A 27,352-nucleotide genomic window follows, 5' to 3' on the forward strand; every position below is an offset into this window, starting at 1 on the left:
ATATACATAACCTCATAACACTGAGTTTTAAAATGGTAGCAATCTGTACTCAGAATGTACACTTTGTATGACATACTTGATATGATAACTGTATACTGTCTAGTTACATACTTAGATTGTTTTTTACTGTATCCTCAGTATGTTGCTCTCTTTTTTTCCTCTCTCTCTCATTACAATTTCTTTCTGTTCTTTCACAGAAGAAGAATTATGATAGAGTTATGAAAGCACTGGATAGTATTACTTCCATCAGAGAAATGACTCAAGTGAGCAGATGGATTTTATCTCCTAATTAATAATTTGTAATTAGCTTTCACTCTCTGGTGTCAGAATGATAAATTTCATTTAGAGTATAATGTTCTATCTATATCTATCTATCTATCTATCTATCTATCTATCTATCTATCTATCTATCTATCTATCTATCTGTCTGTCTGTCTGTCTGTCTGTCTGTCTGTCTGTCTGTCTGTCTGTCTGTCTGTCTGTCTGTCTGTCTGTCTGTCTGTCTGTCTGTCTGTCTGTCTGTCTGTCTGTCTGTCTGTATCTATCTATCTATCTGTCTATATCTATCTATCTATCTGTCTGTATCTATCTATCTATCTATCTGTCTGTATCTATCTATCTATCTATCTATCTATCTATCTATCTATCTATCTATCTATCTATCTATCTGTCTGTATCTATCTATCTGTCTGTATCTATCTATCTATCTGTCTGTCTATCTATCTATCTGTCTGTATCTATCTATCTATCCATATGTCTGTATCTATCTATCTATCTATCTATCGATCTGTCCATCTGTCTATCAATTGATAGATTAGTCGATAAAATGCACATTTTTTTCATTACCTTATCACGTGCGTAATACTGTTTGAAAAGACTAGTATTTCACAAACACTTTTATAGTTTGCAGCAGGTAAAAAAGCATTTAGCAATTCAGCAAGTGTGCTGTAGAATGATTGAACAGGCCATAAACTATGATAGAACGACACTAATTTTAAAAGACTCCAGGGAACACAGTTCGAAAACTTGCTGTATTGCTTATTCCCTTCTACTTTTGTCTTGTAGGAAATGTCATGGTATATGCTGGAATTCTAAGATTTACAAGAATTTCTCATTGAATTAAAATGAAATGATATTTTATCAAGCACCCAGCATCCTGTTTTTTTTTTTTTTTTGGGGGGGGGGTTATTTAGCAAGAGAGTGCAGGAATCCCCCCCCCCCCAACATAAAAAAATCCATCTACCCATTTACTAGGATTGCTGACATAAAATAGTTTGATTTTGTACATGCTAAATTGATCATTTATGTATGTGAATGTTGCAGGCTGAATTGCAAGTTTGCTTGTTCCAGGTATGGCATGTATTTTTGTTGTTCATTTTTATTAAAGTATTAAATTTTGTTTTTTTTAAGCAAGAATTGATTTTTGAAAGTCTATTTAAGCAACCTGGTCTTAACCATGTATACCAAATGTATATAAAAGTAAATATATATATTTTTTATATTATAAAAATAAAAAATTCAACAAGAACAGTTTTAACTTGTCCAAAAAAGGTACAGAAATAAAAATGATGCTCTATGTGTTAGTTTTTCTACTAAATGTATGCATCTCGTGCCTTTGTTTTAAAAGCTATATGGATAAGCTTGTCAACTCCTTTGCAAATTGTTTTATTGTTCCATCTTCATCAGTAAACAATACAACTATCACATCATCAACCCTCTCTCCTTTGGATGATGACTCAAAGCTATCACATCATCAACCCTCTCTCCTTTGGATGATGACTCAAAGCTATCACATCATCAACCCTCTCTCCTTTGGATGATGACTCAAAGCTATCACATCATCAACCCTCTCTCCTTTGGATGATGAATCAAAGCTATGACATCATCAACCCTCTCTCCTTTGGATGATGACTCAAAGCTATCACATAATCAACCCTCTCTCCTTTGGATGATGACTCAAAGCTATCACATCATCAACCCTCTCTCCTTTGAATGATGACTCAAAGCTATCACATCATCAACCCTCTCTCCTTTGGATGATGAATCAAAGCTATCACACCATCAACCCTCTCTCCTTTGGATGATGACTCAAAGCTATCACATCATCAACCCTCTCTCCTTTGGATGATGACTCTGTAACATGTGCAGCAATGTTCCTGTAATTGAGGATGGCAGAGTGTTGTCTGCCACTTTTCCCCTGTGGGGATTCCAAAAGCGTAATGAGAATGGATCAAACAATCCTTCCTCAGTATGCTATTGAAGGAGATGACTAACACATGGTGAAATCACACACAACGAGAAAGTAGTGCGTGGCACATACAGAGGCATGAAAGACCATAGTTGGCCCAGCTGGTTACTAAAGGAATACTCTGAGCATTATAACCAATACAGCATTCTGGTTGTTATTGTACTTGTAATGCCCTACGATCCCCCATTCCCCTCATTGTAAGTAAATAAACCATTTTAGAATGGTTTGCTTTCTTACCTTGGGTCTGCCGAGCGCCAATCCCCACCTGCACTAGTAATGACGGAAAGCTGGAAGCTCTGAGTTATCAGCTGACACTTCCAGAGAATGATCTAGCCTTTTACTGCAGGGCTTAGCTCTGGAGAGTTAGCAATATCTCCTGCCTAGGAACTTCTGGCTCTCCGTTGATACCCAGGGTAAGAAGTCAGACAATTCTGAAACACGTTTGAAATGATGTTAATATTTGACTAATTAAAATATTTAATCTACTATATGTTTTATGCATTATCATCTATAGGCACCTTATTTGGAAATTAAGAAGCAGATGGACAAGCAAGACCCTTTAGCCCATCCTTTGCTGCAATGGTTTGTGTTTCTACTTATAACATATACTAAATGTGCTGTTGTTTGATTACAAACTTATTTATTTTCTAGAATAAATACATTAGATTGAAGCATTAAGGCAGATTTATCACCAGATGTATCCACATGGTGGCAGGCTGATGATACATGTTATTTTCTTCATTTACCTTTTTGCTCCATCTCAAGAACACATCATGATTTATGTCCTCTTTATTATAGCAGATAAAAAAAAATATCCAATATGAGAGTTGAGCAGAAAATACTCAAAAGCAAACAGTGAAAAGTATCAGGTTACTTAAATAAATGCAAATAAATTTATACTGTGTTTTCTAATATGATGGACTTATGATTTAGAACCTAAAAATTATATTACATCTTTAACAGAGGTGTACAAACAAGGACCAAACTCAGCAAGAAACATAATCAACGATGCAACTGGGTCTCTCCTAAAAAATAATAGCAAGTTTGCTAGAAGTTATGTGACTGAAGTAGAATAAACTATTAATCATTCAGTGTGTACATGTAGTGAATCTTTACATTGGTCTAGTTGGTTTATCAAAACTACCTGCATTGAAAAGTATAGTGGTAAGGATCAAACATTGTCATTCAGATGCCAAGTGATTGATTTAGGACATAACTTTTAAAACCAGTGTTATCAAAATGTCACCCTCGCTTTTTAAAGGTGTAAAATGTTTAGGGAAATGTAACAATATTCTATAAATGATGTATATTGATTTTTTTTTTTTTTTTTTTATTTTCTATCTGTCTGTGCATTCTTGTTTGGTCAGGCTCTACTGATATCTGACCGACAGCTGCTCAGCCTAACTCACTTTCTGTTAATGTTCTATGTGAAACTGCTGTGGCAGGCAAGCTAGGTTGAGCAGCAGTTGATGAGATAACATTAACAGAATCTGACATAATATTTCTTCTCAGCCAGGTAAAAAAGTGAAAATCACTAAGTTTCAATAAATGTAGTCAATGTTTAAAAAAACAATAAGTTCAAATCTAATGGTGGTTGTCCTTTAAGCTCACAAGTTTGGAAAACTTTGATAATATCTGCTAGCATGGCTCTGGGTTATACATATCTTCTAGGCACCTTACACATAGCTTGAGTTCTGGTGGAAGTCTAGAAAACTCACTTTGCACACAACTCACTTGATTGTCAGCAAGATCAAAGGAAAACGGACAATCAAGCACTAAATTAAAATGCAAATGTTGCCGATCCAATCAAGTTTAACCCCTTAAGGACCAAACTTCTGGAATAAAAGGGAATCATGACATGTCACACATGTCATGTGTCCTTAAGGGGTTAAAGGACCACTATAGTGCCAGGAAAACATACTAATTTTCCTGGCACTATAGTGCCCTGAGGGTGCCCCCACCATCAGGGTCCTACTCCCTCCGGGCTCTAGGGGGAGGAAGCGGTTAATCCCTTACCTTTTTTCCAGCGCCGGGCTCCCTCGGCGCTGGGACTCTCCTCCCTCTTCTTCCGTCATCGGCTGAATGCGCATGCGCAGCAAGAGCCGCGCGCACATTCAGCCAGTCTCATAGGAAAGCATTATCAATGCTTTCCTATGGACGCTGGCATCTTCTCACTGTGAAAATCAATGAGACAGCCACTAGAGGCTGGATTAACCCATAGGTAAACATAGCAGTTTCTCTAAAAGTGCTATGTTTACTGCAAAAAGGGTTAAACCTAGCTGGACCTGGCACCCAGACCACTTCATTAAGCTGAAGTGGTCTGGGTGCCTATAGTGGTCCTTTAAGTCACTAACTGACACTCAGTATAAAACCCTATTTCACTTTATTTACGTCTTGCCGCTGTTCATATATTCCTCACGTTAGAGCAGAAAAGCTTCATAAACTTTGGGCTTAGGACTTCCTAGTATTTAGAAGACTGCAGAGTAGCAAACCCACCGTCAAACTACCAATTATTTATTTTAGCAAAAACTGCAATGTAGTGGCAGAACATGGTGTATCAGACAAGTGTTTGATCTGAAATTGTTTGCTTCTATTGTATTCTTCACTGGATCCTTACTATATTATTTAAATGTACTTTTTTATGTCTGTATCTCATATTTGATATGATCTTTTTAATGTTTTTTTGCACCAGTTGCAGTATAGCACTAAAAAGTTAAATTAAACTCTGAATAAGTAATGGTATCTGAATAAGATACTTTCAATATGTACATTATCATATGCGCAATCTATAAACAGTTATTGCTCAAAAATAGCTTTGGAAAGATTATCGATCTGTCTTAGTGTACGTTGCATGGTTTTATCTCTCTCTCTTTTTTTTTCTCTTTTTCAGGGTAATTTCAAGTAATAGATCACATATTGTGAAATTACCAGTAAACAGAGTAAGTATAGATTGTGTTGTGTGACATATTAATCATCTTAATGGCATCTAGTGGGGTGGTCTTACATATGCCAGAGACACCTGTTCAATGGAGCTAGCAAAAAATCCCTGTGACAAAGAACACATTGTTCCACGGAAACACCTCAAATCTGACTGTTAGTGGTTTGTTTGTTTTTTCAATCATCACAAAAGTCAAAAATCTGAAAAAAAGAAAACCAAATGAAAAATTATATTTTACATATGTTCTATATATTCTAAAATTTTTTGGCAGATGTGAAAATTAACACCTTTCGATTATATAGCAAAGTGCACAGTCTGCACTGATGTGATGAGACAGACATCTCTGTAATATCAGCTTAGACTCAGCGGCTCTCTTACTTTATATGCAGGGTTGGATTTCCAAGTAGGCAAAGTAGGCACCTGACAATATGCACATGTCCTCTAGGGGATGCCTGTTTTCAGCACTTATAATGTGCTATTCTGAGCTAAAGTAAGCTCATATGGAGATAAGTACCAGGAGCCTTGGCAAGTTATCTCTGTAGCCCAGTCAAAGTTGCAGCAACAATTTAATGGTGTAATACTCTTTGCTGTCCCAGCTCCTCCAGTGTCTGTTTGAGAGTCTGATCAGGAAGTGTAAGGGATAATTTCCTACCTGCCCACTAACAGTCTCTCATACAGGAAATACCTTTCGGAGGAGCAGGGAAGCACTGAGTGATGCACACTGTATAACAGGTACTGCAGATCATCAATTATAAGAGGCGAACTGAACTACAGAAACCACCCTTTAACACCCTATGTAATCTAACTATGAAATTAACCCCTCGCTAACCTTACATCTTCCTTTACACTAAACACGTTTTATATTATATTCAACTCTGCATGCATTTACGCAGCTATATACGCTCCCTATACTCCCAGATTGAAACACAGTACATTACAAGCAGGAGTATCACATACATATAGATATATGCATTTGTCAAATATGAATATATATATCTTTGTTTTATTTACTTTTTAAACATTTTTACGCAAGCATTGTCAATAAATGCATAAAACTCACTTAGTCTGTCCTCTCTTTTTTGGTTGGGGCTGAGGCACGGGGCACCATAGATTTCTACAGGCACCTTATATATCCGATTTACATTCACTATTCTTTCAAATTGCATTTCATAGTTTAAAATAACACTGGCATTGTGATTTAAAGGGTTAGTTTCACTAAACAGTAAATGGTAATAAATAAAAATCTGAATTACAACATTTAGGAAACACTGATGAATTTAGAAAAATTCTCAGCTGGACTCACAGTTTGGCTATTTTATCCTAAGTTTTACAATTCTGTTTTCAGTTTATTACAATTTCATTTTTACTGAATTATCCCCATTTCAAGGTTTACATTTTTACCAGCTATTAAAATCTCGGCTGCTCACTGCATTCTGCATTTCCAAATCATAAGCTCGAAACACATTTTCGATGATCCCTAAAGAGCATCTATTTTCAGTCCTTCTTCTCATTCTTGCCATTTACACTTCACACAGTAAAATCAATAGTATCACAAGTCTGAGGACTTTTTTTTTTTTTTAGGTGTTTTTCCTTTGAATTTAACTGATGACCTGGATTGTTAACTCTTTCCATACAAACACCCACCGCTCAAACCTAAAAATTGAAACATAGCGTCTTATAGCACTTTTCAGGTTCTAAGAAGTCAGAAGGCCTTCTAGTAGCTGTCTGATAGACGCCCACTAGACAGCCACTCTGATAGACAGCCACTAGAGGAGGACTTAACCCTGCAAGGTAATAATTGCAGTTTATAAAAACTGCAATAATTACACCTGCAGGGTCAAGGGTGATGGGAGTTGGCACCCAGACCACTTCAATGGGCAGAAGTGGTCTGGGTGCCTGGAGTGTCCCTTTGAGAGAGATGAGAGGAATTTCTAGTGTTTAATAATGATACCATTAAACTATAACATTGTGTACTGTATAGTAATTTGTTTCGTATTATGTTACTTTTGCATTTTCAGTACGCGTACATTGTATATATCTGCATTACTTTAATTTCAACACTATACAACTGCCCATTTCATAATTTGAAAATGCCATTTAAACACACTAAAGGAATGACATTTTTTTTTTTTTTTTTTTTTTAAATACCATTAATTCCATTTGGAGAATTTCATATAACGTGTGCTGAGATTTATGTGATGAATAGTAGGAAAAAAAAAAGTTCTGTTTGCCAAGTTTAGATTTTTATTTTTCTGAACCAGCTACTTTATCCTTTATTTTGCAAAGTGGTTTTCACGCCATAACTAAATAATGAGTGATCTCTGGGTTGAGGCACAGTGAATTCATATCACCCACGATTTGGGACATGTAGTTCTGAGCAAGCACTTTTTTTTTTTTTGCCTTTAGCTCTGCTGCAGACAAATGGCAGGGTTACTGCAGGGGTCAGAGCCAGGACAGGGAGTGTGGTCGGCAACGCTGACAGAGTTTCAGGTACAGACCACAGCAATCACTCACTTGCAGTCAGTCGCTCAGCAATGTGTCCGAGCACTGCTGCCAGTATTCCCAGTCTGTACTCTGACTCACTGAGTGCTGGAACTGTGAGGGAGGGATTACTGAGGTGCAGACCACAAGTTCCCACACTCGATCACCAGGTTTATTAGCACACCGGACACCACATATTACACACGCATGCACACTTATTGCAAACTACACACAGTCATCACACATATCACACACATTGCACAGAGCCATCGCATACACCCACACGCACAGCCACCACACACACAATAGGTGGAACACGACACAGTGAGAGACTATAGAGGAATGCGGAGGGCCAAATAGGATTTTTCACCAAACTCCAAATTTTTGGAAATAAATTTAAATAAATAAACAGAGGAAAAACGTTAAGTTGTTGAATTGGGGAATTCTTCCAGTTCCATTTCCTTGTCTCACTTTTTCCATTTTTGAGTTAATTTGCAATAATTCAGAGTTCAGTGAATAACGCTGTTAATGTCCAGGGATCTAGTCAGGGGCCCGATCTAAAATGATTGTGTGTGCCAGGACACTTTTTAATTACTAACTTACTGTTTACTTGGGTTATTTACTAAATTGGGAACAGATGAGAATTTACTGAGGAATTTTACATTCTAGGCCCAAATAACTGAATTGGTCACGTTATAAATTCCAGCTATTCTTGCAGCTTGGCTCTTGTAGCTGAAAAGTGTTGATAAATAATGTATATATGAGCAGGAGTTCCTGTGATAGTATTTTGCAATTATTGGACCTGGTGCTGTGTTACATAACTCCTATTACTCTCAGTCACACACACACATTTGATTTTAGAAAAGTTGATATCATCTTCTGTAATCCGTACATCAAATCTGGTATGAAATGGAAGATAACAGGTCAATTCTCTATTTTTATAGAACATAACATTTATTTTTGTTACAGTTTTACCAGTGGAGTTGTACAAACACTTGATGATTTTCTATAATTTCTCTATCTGCATTTTTGCATTTCTGTGAACAACATTTCCTGGATGATTTTTTTACTATGTAAATGTTGACATTGGAAATGATTCTTTTTGATCATAAAATATTCTATATTTTGCATGTCTTGCAACACACAATACCACTATTCTCTCTATGGAATCCCTCTCTGAAAAACAAACCTGTAATCCAATTTACATTTGTTCTATTTATTTTAGTTTAATAGAAAATGACTTATGATATATTTTCTCATATTGTGCTCTTTATATTTGTTAAGCGATTTTTATATTCTGTTATTCCCTTTCCGGTATTAACTTTTCACTTATTTAGTTGTGCAGTCACAACGTCTTTATTAAATGCATTTTTTTTTTATCTATGTCTTGCAGCAACTTAAATTTATGCACACCCCTCACCAATTCCTCCTTCTCAGCAGTCCACCAGCCAAAGAATCCAATTTCAGAGCTGCTAAAAAACTCTTTGGGAGCACATTTGCATTTCAGTAAGTGTAACTTAATGGAAATAAAGAAATGAATATTTAGTCATATTTATATCTTTCATATTATTTTGTATGTTGAATCGGTAATATAATTATGCAGACTCATGGTTAGAAAGCTGTACAGGAGACTTCAGTTAAATTACTGAAATAAATCGTCCATCCAATTATGTGTATATAAGTCTACTACGTATAAGTACTAAAATGTAATCTTTATTTTTGCTTGTGAAATTGACAGCAGATATGTTTATTAAATACTGTAGTTATGTGTATATTTGTATGCTATCTACAACCCACAATGCTTTTTATTATTATTTATTTTTGACATGCAAGGAAGTACAACAGTGCCTGTATTGCCACAGCAGCATCAGCAGGCTCAACCCCACAATGCTTTTAACTCATAAGTTGGCTGATCTTTCTTGTGATCCAATGGCACTGGACCAAGTTATATTAAAATGGTAGCACATTAAAGGGAACCCATAGTCCTAAAATAACAATACTAGTTTCCATCTGCTGCTATGATCTTGGTCTACTACCCCCTCCCTTTGGTGTTTTAAAAGTTTTGTTTAATCAAGATAATTTGCTTTATTTCCTCCCCTGTAGTTGTCCACTCTGCCTCTGTCTGTGTCAGCATGCCTGCTCATATAGAAGCATTGGGGACAAGATATGTATGCAGGGCAAAATACTATGCTTCTCCAATCAAACGCCTCTAGTGATTGTCAGGAAGACTACCACTAGAAACGTATTTAATCCTTCAATGCAAACATTGTTGATTCTACAAAAGGTCAATATTTTACATTTAAGGGTTGAAATGACAGAAACACTGCACCCATTGAAAAAAGGATAGATTACTGTCAAAGGATACCTAGAATGAATACGTTGCAAGTTTACACAATTATCTTGGCTGATTTGAACAAAACTTATACATTCCGGGACAGACACATGAATAGGTAATTTAGAGAGGCATTTGTTTGCCTTCAGTGACCCGCATCAATTTTAAAGGTGATCATTTATTATTTTGTTTCTTAAAAGTGGGTAGAATGGCAGTAGAGGCACACAAGGACAAGTTCAGTGTGATGCGCAATATAAGGTTCAGGCCCGGACTGGCCATCGGGCACACCGGGCAAATGCCCGGTGGGCCGCGGTGGCCAGGGGCCGAGGCCGGCAGGGAGATCACAGGATCTCCCTGCCGGTCTTTGCAGGGCCGGCACTATCCGAGCGCCGGCCCTGCAGTAGTCCACGGCGGTCCGATGGGGAGATCTCCCTCACCGGGCCACATACAGTATCCTGCGGCCGGCGGGGGAGAGAGTGAAGGAGCCAGGAGAGGAACCGGCGGAGCTCCTACTTACAGCTCCGCCGGCTTCCTCTCGCGAGATTCGGAGCGTTGCCATGGCAACGCTCCGGGTCTCGCGGGAGTGAACTCTAGCCTCACAGGCTAGAGTTCACTCACCACGAGGACCACCAGGGATGGATGCTAGCAGCAGGATTCCCCCCTCCCAGGCATAAGGTAAGCAGGGAGGGGGGAATATAATCAGCCACATCATTTCAGCCTCACTTGCTCTCACACGCTCCCTGCACACTTGGCACTCACATCACAATATAATCATATAAAATGTTAAAATCAGAAAAATATATTTTGCTGCTTTTCTAATCATCATGTGACATGCAAAAAAAAAATATCTCAAAGACCACAGGAAAATCCAGAAATAATAAAATCCAGAAATCAAAAGATAAAAAACAAGACTGCTAAATTGCACATCGATTTTAAATCCTGCACCCTAATAAGTGTTATAAAAATGCCATGGAGGTACTGGTACCTAGATGGACAGCAGAGATCATTCAAATGATCTACCTCAATAGGTAGAATTTCTCCTGGGACAACTTAGCAAAAAGCTAATTCCTGGAACTCTGTAGACAACTTGCAAAGACTCCAATGTTTGATAGCATAATGTGTCATTCAAGTAGTTCATACACATTGCTATGCTCAATTCAGCAAGACTGTATTGCCTCCCTTGTATGAAGGATTTCCTCCGCTTTCTCAGTTGCTAAACTGCTTCCATCCTGAATATAGATTAATATCCAGCCACTGGTGTTGATTGGATGGACCGTTCGTCATTCGGTCGGACACTTCTATTATCTTGGGGGAGAGTAGTCTACAGTGTTCCTTTAAGTGACAGACATAATTCCATTTTTAAAAATGGGTATAGTCACTCATGCAATGTAAGGAAAAAATAAAAACAAAAATATGTCATGTGCTGAAAATGTCGGATAACCAATCATAACTTACACACTGCACCCCTGAAACTCACAGCACCTTCACACATACACACACTGCACCCCCTGACACTGACAGCACCCACACACACACACTGCACCCCTGACACATACACACACTGCATCCCTGACACTGACAGCACCCACACACACACACTGCACCCCTGACACTGACAGCACCCACACACACACACTGCACCCCTGACACTCACAGCTTCCTCACACGCACACACTGCACCCTCACACACAGCTTCCTCACACGCACATAGCACCCTCACACAAACACAGCACCCACTCACACACATAGCACACTCACGCAAACACAGAACCCACTCACACACATAGCACCCTCACGCAAATACAGCACCCACTCACACACAGCACACACATACTGCACCCATCACACACACAGCACCCTTACCCACATAGCACCCTCACGCAAACCGCACCCATCACTCACACACACTACACCCCTTACACACACACACACTGCACAATATGCTTTCCTAGCATTTTTGTCTCCTGGTATCCCAACTATGGAGACACCAGAGACAAATTTCAAGCAAACACAGTGCAAGCATGTTATTAAATTTGCTTGCGCTGTGCAGAACAAATACATGGTCTTTTTCTCATGCCAGAGCTCTTCAGCAGAGCTCTGCGCATGGTTTACCCTGGAAGAGCATTGAACCAACATGCTCACTGTCGGGTTCCCGCGGGCGGCTGCGAGGGGAGGCTGCGCTCCGCTCGCAGTACTCACCCTCCAGCCGTCTGCGGTCCCCTCCTCCTCCTGGGCTCGGCGAGCGGCATCCTTCCAGTGTCGGATGCCGCCCGCGTCTTCCTCCACGTCCCCCAGCGGCAGCATGCATGACGCTGCACGCTGGGAGACCGCCCAGGATGTTACACGCCGGGGTCAGTCACCTGACCCGCCATTAAACACACAGTGCCTCAATCACAGTGGGAGGTTTAGATATCTCCCACGTGTGATTGTTAATTCTGATTGGAAATTATCCAATCCGAATTAACCTTATGGTTTAAATACTTACCTTTCCTGTTCCTCCCTGCCCTGTTGTGGTCTTTGCTTGCTAGTATTGCTACTGAATCTTTTGCTTCTGGTTACGTACTCTCTGGCTTGTTTATCTGACTTTGTGACTTTCTCCTACCCTTTGACCTCAGCTTGTTTCTCGTTATTCTGTCTTCTGGTTCCCCTTACTCGGCTTGTCTCCTGACTATTCTGTGTGTGCTTAGCCCGGCCACTCTAAGGTCCGGTACTGCACCTTTTCTCTGTGTGTGTGTGTGTGTGTTAGCGTGTTGGGTTCCCTGAATCGTGACACTCACTTTGTGATGGGGCGTGCTTGTCATTGGTGATGACAAAACACACCCTATCTGGCCCCGCCCCCTTTTTAGTGGGCCGCTTTAATTAAAAAATGCCCGGGCCGAATTTTCTTCCCAGTCCGGCCCTGATAAGGTTCCTGCCCTTCTGCTCCAGAAAGTTCTAGAAAAATGTCCCCAATAAGTGTAGCTTGAGCACATCCTTAAAATCAAGTGCTCTCATTGTATGCAGTTCCCCATTTGAGGGCATGGGCTTCTATGAATGATTCCCCTCAATATACATCATTCCGTCCCAAATAATAGTTAACATTTACTGCATTCTATTGCTATCAGTGGTACAGAGACAAGTTACACATATGGTGCAAATACATAGGTGTTTATTGATTATATAGCATACTCTAGTTATTTGCAAAATATACACACAAAAGTTTGATTTGGTAAAATTCTCCTACTTTGGCTACTTTGCTAATTTAGATTCAATTTTGTTCAGTATTTAATTCACTGGAGTTTCTGATTTAGTGGATAAATTGCACTGAATTATATACCAAAGTAGAACATTCAAGTGAATTTAGAATTTAACATCTGTATTTTTTGCCTGGAATAGCTACTGTAGTAACTGATTATTCCTACAGTCATTGTCCCTTTCCTGAAACCAAAGGAGTGTAGGAATTGAGTAACAGATATTACTCTAATGAGATGCTCTGGTTATAAAGCCTGCATGTTGGGAATGTGTGTTATTCTTTGGCATGTATTCCCAAGCTGGACTGGCCCAAGGCATTGTGCTACCTGAGTCCAAGGATTAAAGGCTGCCCACCTCCCACCCCCCACCAAAACCATGCCACAAAAACATTGTGATGCACAGTATGTGTGTATAATGCATGCAGAGTGTGTGTAGTGTATAGAGTGTGTGTTTATGTGTAGTGGATGCAGTATGTGTGTTTGCTGGTGATGCAGTGTATCAAGCGGAGGCAGTGTCTATGTGAGTAATTTTGGATACAGTGTGTGTGTAAAGTGGACACTGTGTGTATTAGTGCATGTGTAGTGTGTAGTGAATGCAGTGTGTTTGTTTGTGTAGTGGATGCAGTGTGTGTGTGTATATTTCACAATGTGTGTTTGAATGTAAGCATGTTTTTGTATGGAGTATGTGTGTTAATGTTGGTGTTTGAGTGCAGGCATGCATTTGTGTGTAGTATATACATTTACACACACACTGATACACATACACATAGATACACAGACACGCAAATATTTACATGAAGTGGTCTGAGTGCCTGACATGTTCCTTTAAGGGAGGAGGTTTACAGTTAAAATGAATATCTCTGCATCTCACTTTAAATATGATTGCGGGCGATTTTTTTTTTCTATTATATTATAACTAACTAGTACATCTAATAAGATATCAACCATTATTGGATAGGACCAAAAGCTTTTCATATTATTAACTATATCCTTTAATTTGAGACTTTTATAGCACTTATCCTAGAAAGTATTTGATAAGTTTTATATAAGATTATAAATCTTGGAATTAGGTGCCTAATTTGATCACAATAAAATACTTGGGCACACTGGTATCTATTTATTACATTTTGAATAGTTTAAGCGAAACAAATATGGCTAATAATTATATTTAATTGAATTGGGTTTTTTTTCTTGTTCAGTATATTTAAGGTGACGCACCAATCTTAAAGCTAAATACATTTTGTAAGCACTTTTCTAAAATTCATATCGGAAAAATGACGCAATAGTGCATTTTAATAGATTTCCCTAAAAAGTTTTGTTTTTTTTCATACTTTTTACTAGCATTTCTCTTTATATTTTTCAGTGGCTCGCACATTGAAAACTGGCATTCCATTCTGAGAAATGGTTTAGTTGTTGCTTCCAATACAAGACTACAGGTGACAAAATAAACTTTATTTTATATTTATGGAATGTTAAAATGTTTATAAAAAATATCTTTGAGTTCATTTGAGTCATGATTTAAGAAAATAATCTTTACTTAAATACATCTTCTGTGTCTGTTGTGATTATAAACTCACTATCAGTGGGTTTCACCAAATACCCAAAGTACAGTAATCGGAAGGGGTATCCATTTACCTATAGCAATATGATACACAGTGATATTTTCATATATTGGCCTCAGTTTAATATTTTTAGATAAGTTTTTCAAATGATTAGATTTTTTTGGTGATAACCTTTTAAAATAATTTAATACTGAAACATATTTAAAAAAAAAAAATTTTTGTTTAATATGTTGATCATTTTTATATATGATTGTGTTTATATTATAATATTTTCAAAAAACATATTAAAAGTTTATCCAAAAATATTAAATCATTTGAGAACCTTATTAAAAAAATATTAAATGAAGGCCAATATGAGCTCTCGATATCAGCAATGATTTCCTTCAGCGTCATAGTCTCTTTAACCCCTTAAGGACCAAACTTCTGAAATAAAAGGGAATCATGACATGTCACACGTCATGTGTCCTTACGGGGTTAAACTGCTTCAGTAGTGTCACCCTTTTGAATTTCAATGGTGTAGTGATTTCAAATGAAGTAAAGAACACTGAGGACTCATTTCCAATGTTGGTATAGTAAATATCTTACATAATTGTGCTAGCAGTTTTGTTGACAAATGTATTAGAAGAAAACCTATGCCAAAATATTTTTTTCTTCTAGCGCGCTGAAGTCCCTCTGCTCTCCACCTATAGATACCACAGTGCATGCACTTTGGTTGCTATGTAAACTCTAAGCACTGGGTGTACATAATGGCTTGACAAATACACTGTTGAGCTGAAATGTAGCTTTTCGTGTCCAATAAAATCTGCACTGCGTGTATCTTTGTTTGCCCTGGACCTCTGTCTCTGTTTTACTTTAGCAAGTAACGGCTGGCCAGTAAACATGTAGCTATTGGAGTCATCTCTTTTCCCATGATTTCTGTCATACAGAAATGTCAAAATTTACTTATTTAGGGGTGTTTGGTGTCATTCATCATGTAACACTTGCCAGTAAAGGTCACTTAGACCTGCCATTGTTTTAAATATTGTTTGGGGTAATCCCTGGAGAAAAATTCACAAAATGTAAAAAGTTTGAGTATTTCCTTTGAAAATGAATGTGTCCAACATATGGGGTTTTATTTGATTTGCAAACTATTGTAAAGTAAAGAGTTATGCTCTGAATATTATTAAAGAATTGCTTATGACACTGCCAACAAAGTTATTGCTAAACCAGCAGATTTTCAAAGGTAACTTGATTGAGATTGGTGATGCTAAGTGTTATTGATATTTTGTGAAAGATAAGCTTTCTATTGTCCTTGATATTATGTTATTAAATCGGTGCATTGATCTTTTGGATTGTTTTCATGTTCCTAGTGCTGCCATTTAAAAGTTTTCACTGTGCCTTCGTAATTGAACTATGTGGGAATATGTGTGTTTCAATCTCCTTCTTAAGCAGTTTGATTAAAATATAGGATCTAAGAGTCCAAAACGTTTGACTTTATCTACCTATTAAACTGTTAATATATTTTGACTGTATATGTTTTCTTTTAGACTTTATTGATTCCGATTTAATGCACATAGACATTGCATTTCTATTTATTTTTTATAAAAAATAGTTTTTGGTTAGAGTAACCCTTACTGGCATGGACCTATCCCCCAAAAAGATTATTAAAAAAAGAAATAACATAACATCTTACCTACAATACCATAACCAGATGCCTGGTAATGTAATTCCACCTCACTGCAAGGGGCAAGGTTGTCCTGGAAAGCAGGCTGCGGGAGAACTTGGGTCGCATGGAAAGGTGGCTGTGCTCCCATTGGTCGTCTGTTGTTAGTATGCTTTGCTTCAGACATTCTATAATGAATGTAAAGTATTGAAATCCCGGTTCAGGGAATTAGGGTACCCCAACCGTGTCTTAAAACGCGTTTTTCATTGGGTATGCAGTATTGATAGAAACACCAGCCTTCACTTTACTAAACCGAAACAAGAATGCAAGGCACCACGATGCATTGTGACATTTGATCAGGGCTGGGGACCTATGGCCAATACTTCTACATAACCCAGAACTCCAACATGTGTTACCAGAGCATCCACCTTTAACAGCGCGCAGACCAATCAATTTACAAGACCAACTTGTCCACAGCCATTTGGCACCCCCTTTACCATCAACCAATTGGTTATCAAACACCAAGGGGACTTATAAGTGTGGGCACTGAAAGGCCTGCCAATACATTTTGTCCTCAAAATTTACCACGTCCACTCAAACCCATATCAGGATTGAGTCGAATGCCCTAGTTAATTGTAGTTCTACGCGAGTGATTTATTTGATCACCTGTAGCTGTGGAACTCAATATATTGGTAAAACTTTTCAGCAGTTTAGACGCAGGATTTGGCAACACATAACTTCTGTTAACAATACTGTCACACCTACTCCGGCAGCAAGACATATTCTCAATTTCCATGATGGTAATCCTGACAATCTGAGATTCCAGGTAATTGAGAAATTGCTACCAAATCCAAGGAAGGGTGACTTTAATAAAATTTTGCTCAGAAAAGAATCTCAGTGGATTTTTTTCGTTTAAGACCCTAGCCCCTTCAGGTCTTAACGAGGAATTCAACTATACACCATTCATACATAAGTAAATTGATAGTTATACATAGACATCAAATAGTTAACTTTTTCACAATTTCATTAGGACTTTTTGAATACAGATCTATGGTATTAATTTTTATTATAATAGACTACTCCTCAAATTGGCACTATAGGAAGACAAAACATTACACTTTATCTGTTAAATATTGATTCTTATATCTTGTACTGTCTGGTCAGACTTGAAATGAAAGTAATTATGGCACTACAGTACATTACCGCTACACCACAAATTTTATCTCATAAGTACATTCTAATCAGTACACTGGTTTGTAGACATTGTTCAGACCATTTCTAAATGGTCACTTGGACTATATCGCTATTGTGGTTACTTACAGTGATGGAAGAAATATGGGAAAAACTTTTTTCCTCTGGTTTTCCCTCCCCCCCCCCCCCCCTTTTTTGATGTGTTATATGATTGCATTTAACTTTTTAGTTGATCTTCATATCTGAACTGTCTTCCATTCACAGTCATCGAACCTTTGTAACCACGTATTAATTTTTGGATTTTTTTGAGTCATTCCGGCCACCGTGCTTGCCCTCTAGATGCGTCCAATCAGATTCAAGGGCTTGCTTTTTTAACCCTGGTATATCGGTGAATCAGTTCCCCCTGATGAGCCTCTAAGTTAGGCGAAAAGCGCGTCGGGGCGCGACATTCTGTCACTACAAAGTCTTGTCTTTTGTGTTCCCTGGCACCTTTGCCTTGTGAGCGGACATTTACCACGGGCTTGATTATATAGCCACCCAGGTATCTTCGGGACTTAGATGGTGGACAGCTGTCTGGGGCACAATAGACTTATATACCGATCAGGGTACCTTTAGCAATTTGAATTAGAATTTGCAGTATCTCTTTATCTATAACTGCTTCGGTTCGTTATATTACAGCATCAGGACTCTTTGTCTTTTTACTGCCTTTCCTGTACCGGGTGCCCTTGAAGGCTTCTATTCTAGCCTTTTGACCTTTTACTATTTTTGATCTACACCTGATTACTAGTATTTAGAGCATTGATTAAGATTATAAGGCATGCGTTGGAAAAACGCTGCATCTCAACTTTTACGATTGAGCTGATTTGCATATGACTGTTTTAATACGGATTTAGGCATCTGATGCTGATATGGCTCACATTTAGCACTATTTGAACAAATATTTATACAAGAACCATTGAATTTGAACTGTGCAGATACTTTGTACTGTATTTAATTTATCTCTGACATATTGATACAATTATATCTAATGATATTGCATAAGTCAACTTAGTGGGATCTTTTTGACAAGCCTAGTTAGGCTACATAGTTGGAGTACCTTCGATGCACTAATTCTACTTTAGACACTTATGTATATCGCTACGGCGACATTTAGGAACTCCGTTTATTTTTTTATTTGTTTGTGTAATTCTCTTTTTTTCTCACTCTTTTTATTTTTTTGTGCTCTTTGCTTTGACTGCCGAAATTAATTTTCGTTTAGTCAGGCAGTCACTGACGGGGGTTTTTACATTGGTGTCTTTGATAAATAAATAAAGTATCTTCTAGATTTTTAATTGTTTGTGTGTACTTGATATTGTTAGTGGGAACAGATTTCCTCTCTTTCTTTTGTTCTCAACAGATGCAAAATATGCACAAATTTGACATTAGCCAGCCCTGAACTCTTGTTACACCTTTGGCAGCACTGAACTATATATCTGTACGTGCAACCTTTCAAACTGAAATGCTGCACATATAGAATCTAAGCACCATGACCACTTAAAATAAGGGAAAAGGTAATGGTTCAAATAGTAACCCTTTAACTAGAATATAATAATGTGCTTGGAAGAACTATATATCACATTACATTGCTCAGGTTGTCTTTTGTGCAGTTTCCAAAAGTCTAGAAAAGATATATACCTTTTACCAAAAACCTGAAAACTCTTAACTAAACTGTAATGAACTCATTTATTTATTAATTGATTCTTTAATAGAAGACTCACACATTTATAAACAATGCTTGATGTTAGCAGTTTTGCTTGTACCTTGTGATAATTCCATTAGTAAAATATTTAAATGTCATATTATTACAGCTCCATGGTGCCATGTATGGAAGTGGAATATATCTTAGTCCTCTATCAAGCATATCGTTTGGTTACTCAGGTACTTTTTATATATTTTAATATGTTTTAAAAATGCCAAAAATAATCATTTATTTTGATCTGTGAGAACTTGATAAGTGTGAAGATTGTGATATTTGTAAAAAATAATGTGGAGCAATTTGGGGCAAAGTGCAGAACAATTACTCTGTTTTCTGTGGAGATTACTCCCACCTTGGTGTCCCATTAAAGGGACACATCACTGCCCAAATACAAAATAAATAAATAAATGTTTTGTAGATATACCCCAAACGAAAATATGCATGTATTTAATTTAGCCTTTGCAAGCCCTCCCCTTTAAACTTCTCCCAGACTTTCTGTGACTGGCAATTTTCCCAGAGTTGCATTGGAAAGTCTCCATTTGGACAGCCTATTGAGTTTCGCACCAATGAGCTAAACAACCAGGAAGTAGCAGAACCTGATGTTTGATTGAAAGCCGGGGAGGTGTAAAAAGGTTAATTTATAAAAGTGTAATTTTCTATAGAAATCTGTATTTTTTTGTAAAATAAAAAGAGACACACTTTTCACAACTAAAGTGTTTCAGCAAGCTAAAATGCTTTAGGGTTCCAGAGTGTCTTGATAACACTGACAACATGAAATAATATAAAGATAAGTCGTATCTTCCTATAATGTGCATGCAGAGAAATTAAATGACTTACTTACTTTTTAGGGATGAATAAGAAGCAACAGAAAGTATCAGCCAAGGATGATCCTCCATCAGGAAGCAAAAGCAGTAGTGCAGTACAGGTAGTATTTATGATATTTAATGGTGAAAGTGGTTTTACCCGAAAAACATATAATATATACGTAGAAATATAGATATAAATACGTGGTGCCATTGGTATACTGTAGAGCAAAGTAAAGCTGAAGATGTGTATTTTGTGCCGTATTGAGACATTAACCCCTTTAGGGCCATCGAAATGTCAAAATTTTTACACTAAAAGGGAATTTGCCTATCCCTGATTACAGGCCCCATACTATTAGGAGTAATGTGAGATTTAAAAAACCTGAAGTAATAAGTTATTCGTTGCTTTACTATTGTATTGCCATTACTAAAGGCTTTTTTTTAATCAATTAAATATTTACCACATTGATACATTGTGTAACCCTATCGACGTTGATAAGAATTAGCATATGACAATTTTTTATGGAGAAATTGGTCTGGTGAAAAAGCGTCTAAAGAAGTATTTTGTGCATTAACACTAAGAAATTATGTGAACCAAACACATCTGGTCAGATGTCTGGTGATATTAATATCTCGAAAGCAGAAAAAATTATACAGACCACACAGCTGCAAAGAGCAGATGTATTGGACTGCATATAACTGGAATTAGTCAAGTAGTCAAGATGAAAAAATAAATAATAAAGATAGATAGATAGATATGCTAGATATCCTTCTAAAATAATAAAGTTAAAAAATAGATAGGAATATTATATCATATGCCCCTCCTAATGAGAATCAATATTATAGTCTATATAAGCATAATAGACACAACAATTGAGCTTTAATATGTCAGGCTCTATGTGGTCCCTGCTATATATGGTTACTGTGACTAATAAGGCAAAAGAAGGGCAGAGAGGATATATTTAAGTTAAAGACTACCACTTAATTTAAGTCTTCAAAAGGAATACTTCCAAGAAAAAGTCCAAATAGATATATGAATATATATAATGATCTCAAAATATACAAAATATTGGACACAGAAATGCAAACACAGTAGGAAGTCCAAAGGAGACTATAAGTATATGCAAAGAAAGAGGTGAAAGGATCATATAGATATCGTGATGCTTAGAGTGCTCACGGCATATCTATACACAGAATAAATAGTATGAACGGATATACAAAACAAATGTAACTAGAATTGCTAAGCTTGTAACTCAAAGTAATAGTAGCCTAAATAGCAACAATGTTCCTAGTAAGATGTAATCCGCTGGTTACATGCAGTCAAAACCTCCAAAAGTGGTAGAAATGATTACCTATCCATTAAAACATAAAACAGAAACAAATAGAATAATTACAGTGTCATACTGTGAATATGTGAACAAAGTGTGATGTCTAAAAAAGACAGACAAACACCTGACGCGCGTTTCAGTGCTGTAACAAGCACCTTCGTCAGAGGCAAAAGAGCTGCTGCTCGGAATATCCTTGAAATACCCTGTGTGGAAGGTTCGTTATCCAATAGGCGTCCTTGCTCAATAGGGGGCGTGGCTAACTTTTCGGCGTGAAAATCAAACCTTTCTGCTTATCATGCTCGGAGAAAAGTGGGACGGGCAGAATATACAACTTAGAATAAGCTCCTCCCACTTTACTCTGTATGTGGAGACTAACTTAAAGCAATGTCTACCACATAATGAGTCTTAATATGTCAAATAAGTAAATATGCCGAGATGTGATAATACTATGAATCCAAATGGGTCATGGGTATGTACTAAAAAGATAATACATCAAAAATACCCATAGCGCATAGAATTAATACCAATAGGATAACGAATTCAGTATATAGATGTTACCTTTGTGGTACACTACATTCGTTATGCCAATAGATAAGTGGTTGGCAAAAGTACCTTTAGTATATGGATGTATTCTAACAAAGGTACAACTTTATTAGTAACTATATATGAAATAATATATAGTATTAGGGTAATAGGATATATATGTTACAAGAGAGCAGACTCAAAAAGGGAAAAATAAAACATAAATAAATAAAACAACATCAAACATTATTTTAGACTACTAGTGTGTAATAATATAGTTGAATCCTGTAATGCAAGGAATCGTGTTCTATTCAGAGATAAATGGTGTGAATGAGAAACCCTCATTAAGACCCATGGGGGAGAGGGTTTTCAATTTATAAATCCAAAGACTCTCTCTTTGTAAAAGTTTTTTGTCAAGGTCACCACCCCTCGGGCCAAGTGTAACCTTTTCAATTCCACAAAAACGTATATTTTGTGCAGAGCTTCCATGATGGAGTTTTAGATGTTTTGAGATAGGAGTATCGACTAGTCTCCTAGGGTTAACTGATGTAATATGTTCCCGTATCCTTTGTTTAAATGCACGTATGGTCTTACCTACGTACATTTTTTTTGCACGAACAGGTTAATAAATATATTAATCCAGTAGTTTGGCAATTAAAAAAGGTTTTAATCTCAAACTCATTTGTATTCGTAGAATCTGAAATCTTCTTAGATTGACGTAGTATAAATTTACATGATTTACATCTACCACATTGGTATGTCCCAAATAATGATGATTTCAGCCATGTAGACTTGGTAGATGGAGAGCGTAGGTGACTTGGGACTAACATATCCTTGATGTTTCTTCCTCGTCTTGCTGTGACTGATGCATATGGTGTAATAACTTTCTGTAGATGGTGATCTTGTAGGAGAAGTGGCCAAAATCTATTAAGGATCTTGAGCGTTGGATGCCAGCCGGCATCAAAGTTACCTATGCATCTTATCAACTGTTTGTCTTCACTTCCATGTTTCTCTAGCAAGAGAGTTTCCCTGTTTGTCATCAGGGCTCTTTGATAGGCGTTTTGGATCTATTTGGATAGCCTTTCCTTTTGAACTGCTCTCTTAAGGGCTTTGCTTTATTTTTAAAGTCTTCGACCGTGGAGCAGTTACGATGTAGACGCAAATATTGACCCACTGGTATCCCTCTTTTGAGAGGGAGTGGGTGGTAGATCTCCCAGTTCAGAAGGTTATTTGTAGAGGTTGGTTTTCTAAAAAGGGTAGTAGTCACCTTCCCCTGGTCAGTGATCATAATGGAAATATCTAAGAAATTTATGGCCCTGCCACCCATTTCATAGGTCAATTTCAAGTTAATATCATTCTGATTTAAGGTTTGTACAAATTCCCTAAAGAGGTCAGTGGTGCCAGATGTTAATATCTCTGGAGATTCAGAGAACCCACTCATCTGATATGTTGCATGTGAGAGATTACAAATAGCATTGTAGAGTATCTTGTACCTACTCATCTACTCTGTTCCATGAATGACTGGTTGGAGACTGCTAACTCATTTTGGAGTTCAGAAGATGTCAAGTACACCTACATGCAAATACAGATATATACAAAAATAATGACCTCACACATCAATATGCTGAGGGTCAGGGCACATCCACAGCATAGTTAACTTTTACCTCGGCATAGTTAACATTTTTTGGGGGGTAATTACTATGCCAGGAGTCTGGTCATCCCCTCTCCCTCCATATGTACCATGAATTAAAACAAGACAAAAAAACAGATCACACTTTCTGTCAATACAAGTGAAAAACATAAAAATCAGATTTAGCTGATACCCCAATTGGGGCTACTGGCAGTAGTATTCTGGTGATACAGACACAGACTAGAGATGCAGATATTCTTCCATAGTCACAAAGTATGAAAACCCTGGACTCAAAGAGATATTTCCAGTATTGGACTGTTTTCTAATTACAGTTTGAAATGTGCGTGTGAGGTAATTTCCACGTGACTGTATATTATATTGTGACATTTCAAAGGAATGCAATAAAATGTGGACTTGGAATGTTGACATGAAGGTATACTGCTTCTGTGTGTGTTGTGTAACAAAGGAATACATGCAATCATTCACAGTGAATTCATGCAGTATTAGCTCCTAGAAAAAAATAAATCTGTTTTGTTTTGTTTCTAATTATATTTTTTTCTGACTTGTTTTATGCACAATAGTACATAAAGAAAAGTAGACACTAATTTGTAATTGAGATTTTTCTTGCCGTGTGTTGCTTGTTTTTAATTTCCCATGCATGAGTAGATCTGTGGAGGACACCATAAGATCTTCCCCAGCCCCTAGTTTTGTCCATTTTACCGATAGCTTAATCAGCCAGTAGTTGAAAAGGAAAATGGTGGCACCAAGGAAGAAAAGTAAGATTATTTATCTTCCCATTCTTCCTACCATGTAAAAATCACACCATAACTTTAAACGGGGTGTCCAACCGCCATAAACACTACAACTTATGGTGCTAAGTAGCAGCCCCTGCAATCTTCCCTTTTAATTTCTTTGCATTTTTTCACAATCTGTGGTAAACAATCTTCACCCCAATAGCTACTGATATTATATGAGAAAGCCCAGTCTACCTATTCAACTGTCCAAGTACGTTGGCAGGTAACTTGGTAATGCAGATTTCCCATGTAATGAGGTGGATATAGGATGGGGCTCAAATACAATATGGAATTTTTTTACATTTTGCTTAACATTTTGTTTTTGTTTACCTCTAGTATTAATTGTTATTTTTCTTGGCTTGTAGTCACAGAAAAAAGGACAACAATCCCAATTTTTGCAAAGCCGTAACTTGAAATGTATAGCCTTATGTGAAGGTAAGGCAGTTTTTATTTGCGTGCATTAATGGAGCTTTGATGAATGTAAAATGTACATTATTTTTAGAATTCTAAAAAAAAGATTCTTTCAATTTCCAAAAGGACCTACCTGATTCAAATGAACCATGGGGAGATATCTTCAGGATTTGATTATGGTTAGCTAAAATGTTGGTGCACTCCTTGTTACTTAATTTATCCAACAATAAATTAGAAGAAGAAAAATTATCAGGGAATAACAAAATGTATATTGACACAGGATAAAGGAACCAATACAGTGTTTTTTACAGACCAAACCACTGGTTTACGATATTGAATAAACTTTGTATAAAATCCCAAGTTGACCTCCTTTGTGAAAATAACCAACATCATCATCACAGGTAATCATTAAATTGAAACTGGTCACACTCTCTAAACCTCCTCAATCAGATACAGAATTAGATAGAATACCTTACTAGATTCAGATGGGCTCATAAGAAAACACTATTATGGTTATCTAAAATGTTGGTGCACTCCTGTAGCCTTGTTACTTAATTTTTATTCTAATTTATTTCTGCAGCACCAACAAATTATGCAATGATGGATAAATTATCAGGGAATAAGAAAATGTACAGTTGCAAGAAAAAGTATGTGAACCCTTTGGAATTATATGGATTTCTGCACAAATTGGTCATAAAATGTGATCTGACCATCGTCTAAGTCACAACAATAGACAATCACAGTCTGCTAAAACTAATAACACACAAAGAATGAAATGTTGCCATGTTTTTATTGAAAACACCATGTAAACATTCACAGTGCAGGTGGAAAAAGTATGTGAACCCTTGGATTTAATAACTGGTTGAGCCTCATTTGGCAGCAATAACTAACCAAACGTTTCCTGTAGTTGCAGCTCAGACGTGCACAACGGTCAGGAGTAATTCTTGAGCATTCCTCTTTACAGAACTGTTTCAGTTCAGCAATATTCTTGGGATGTCTGGTGTGAATCGCTTTCTTGAGGTCATGCCACAGCATCTCAATCGGGTTGAGGTCAGGACTCTGACTGGGCCACTTCAGGAGGCATATTTCCATCTGTTTAAGCCATTCTGTTGTTGATTTACTTCTATGCTTTAGGTCACTGTCCTGTTGCAACACCCATCTTCTGTTGAGCTTCAGCTGGTAGACAGATGGCCTTAAGTGCTCCTGCAAAATGTCTTGATAAACTTGGGAATTCATTTTTCCTTTGATGATAGCAATCCGTCCAGGCCCTGACGCAGCAAAGCAGCCCCAAACCATGATGCCCCCCACCACCATACTTCACAGTTGGGATGAGGTTTTGATGTTGGTGTGCTGTGCCTCTTTTTCGCCACACATAGTGTTGTGTGTTTCTTCCAAACAACTCAACTTTGGTTTCATCTGTCCACAGAATATTTTGCCAGTACTGCGGTGGAACATCCAGGGGCTCTTGTGCAACTGTAAACGTGCAGCAATGTTTTGTTTGGACAGCAGTGGCTTCCTCTGTGGTATACTCCCATGAAATCCATTCTTGTTTAGTGTTTTACGTATTGTAGATTCGCTAACAGGGATGTTAGCATTTGCCAGTGACTTTTGTAAGTCTTTAGCTGACACTCTAGGATTCTTCTTCACCTCATTGAGCAGTCTGCGCTGTGCACTTGCAGTCATCTTTACAGGACGGCCACTCCTAGGGAGAGTAGCAGCAGTGCTGAACTTTCTCCATTTATAGACAATTTGTCTTACTGTGGACTGATGAACAGCAAGGCTTTTGGAGATACTTTTATAACCCTTTCCAGCTTTATGCAAGTCAACAATTCTTAATCGTAGGTCTTCTGAGAGCTCTTTTGTGCGAGGCATCATTCACATCAGGCAATGCTTCTTGTGAAAAGCAAACCCAGAACTGGTGTGTGTTTTTTATAGGGCAGGGCAGCTGTAACCAACACCTCCAATCTCATCTCATGGATTGGACTCCAGTTGGCTGACATCTCACTCCAATTAGCTCTTGGAGATGTCATTAGTCTAGGGGTTCACATACTTTTTCCACCTGCACTGTGAATGTTTACATGGTGTGTTCAATAAAAACATGGCAACATTTCATTCTTTGCGTGTTATTAGTTTAAGCAGACTGTGATTGTCTATTGTTGTGACTTAGATGATGATGATCAGATCACATTTTATGACCAATTTGTGCAGAAATCCATATCATTCCAAAGGGTTCACATACGTTTTCTTGCAATTGTATATTGACACAGGATAAAGAAACAAATACAGTTGTTTTTAGAGACCAAACTACTGCTTTACAATCTCAAATAAACTTTGTGTAAAATCCCAAGTTGACCTTCTTTGTAAAAAATAACCAACATTATCATCACAGGTAATCATCAAAGTGATACAGGTCACACTCTCTAAACCTCCACAGATACATAATTAGATAGGATACCTTACTAGATTTAGATGGGCTCATTACAAAATGCTTCTTGATTTCCTTTT

At 37.4% G+C, this 27,352-nt stretch overlaps 1 protein-coding gene across 1 annotated transcript in view; it reads left to right on the top strand.

Moving 5' to 3' along the window:
* Positions 1-27,352, top strand: part of PARP8 (poly(ADP-ribose) polymerase family member 8) — a 267,441-nt gene that overhangs the window by 223,063 nt on the left and 17,026 nt on the right. The window contains exons 17-24 of the mRNA XM_063454027.1: positions 198-263; positions 2,763-2,830; positions 5,139-5,187; positions 9,061-9,173; positions 14,593-14,665; positions 19,472-19,541; positions 20,208-20,284; positions 24,802-24,871. Coding sequence (XP_063310097.1) covers positions 198-263; positions 2,763-2,830; positions 5,139-5,187; positions 9,061-9,173; positions 14,593-14,665; positions 19,472-19,541; positions 20,208-20,284; positions 24,802-24,871 — 586 coding nt within the window. The remainder of the gene's footprint in view (positions 1-197; positions 264-2,762; positions 2,831-5,138; positions 5,188-9,060; positions 9,174-14,592; positions 14,666-19,471; positions 19,542-20,207; positions 20,285-24,801; positions 24,872-27,352) is intronic.

Source organism: Pelobates fuscus, chromosome 5 (assembly GCF_036172605.1).
Source record: "Pelobates fuscus isolate aPelFus1 chromosome 5, aPelFus1.pri, whole genome shotgun sequence".
Taxonomy (NCBI): Eukaryota; Metazoa; Chordata; class Amphibia; order Anura; family Pelobatidae; genus Pelobates; species Pelobates fuscus.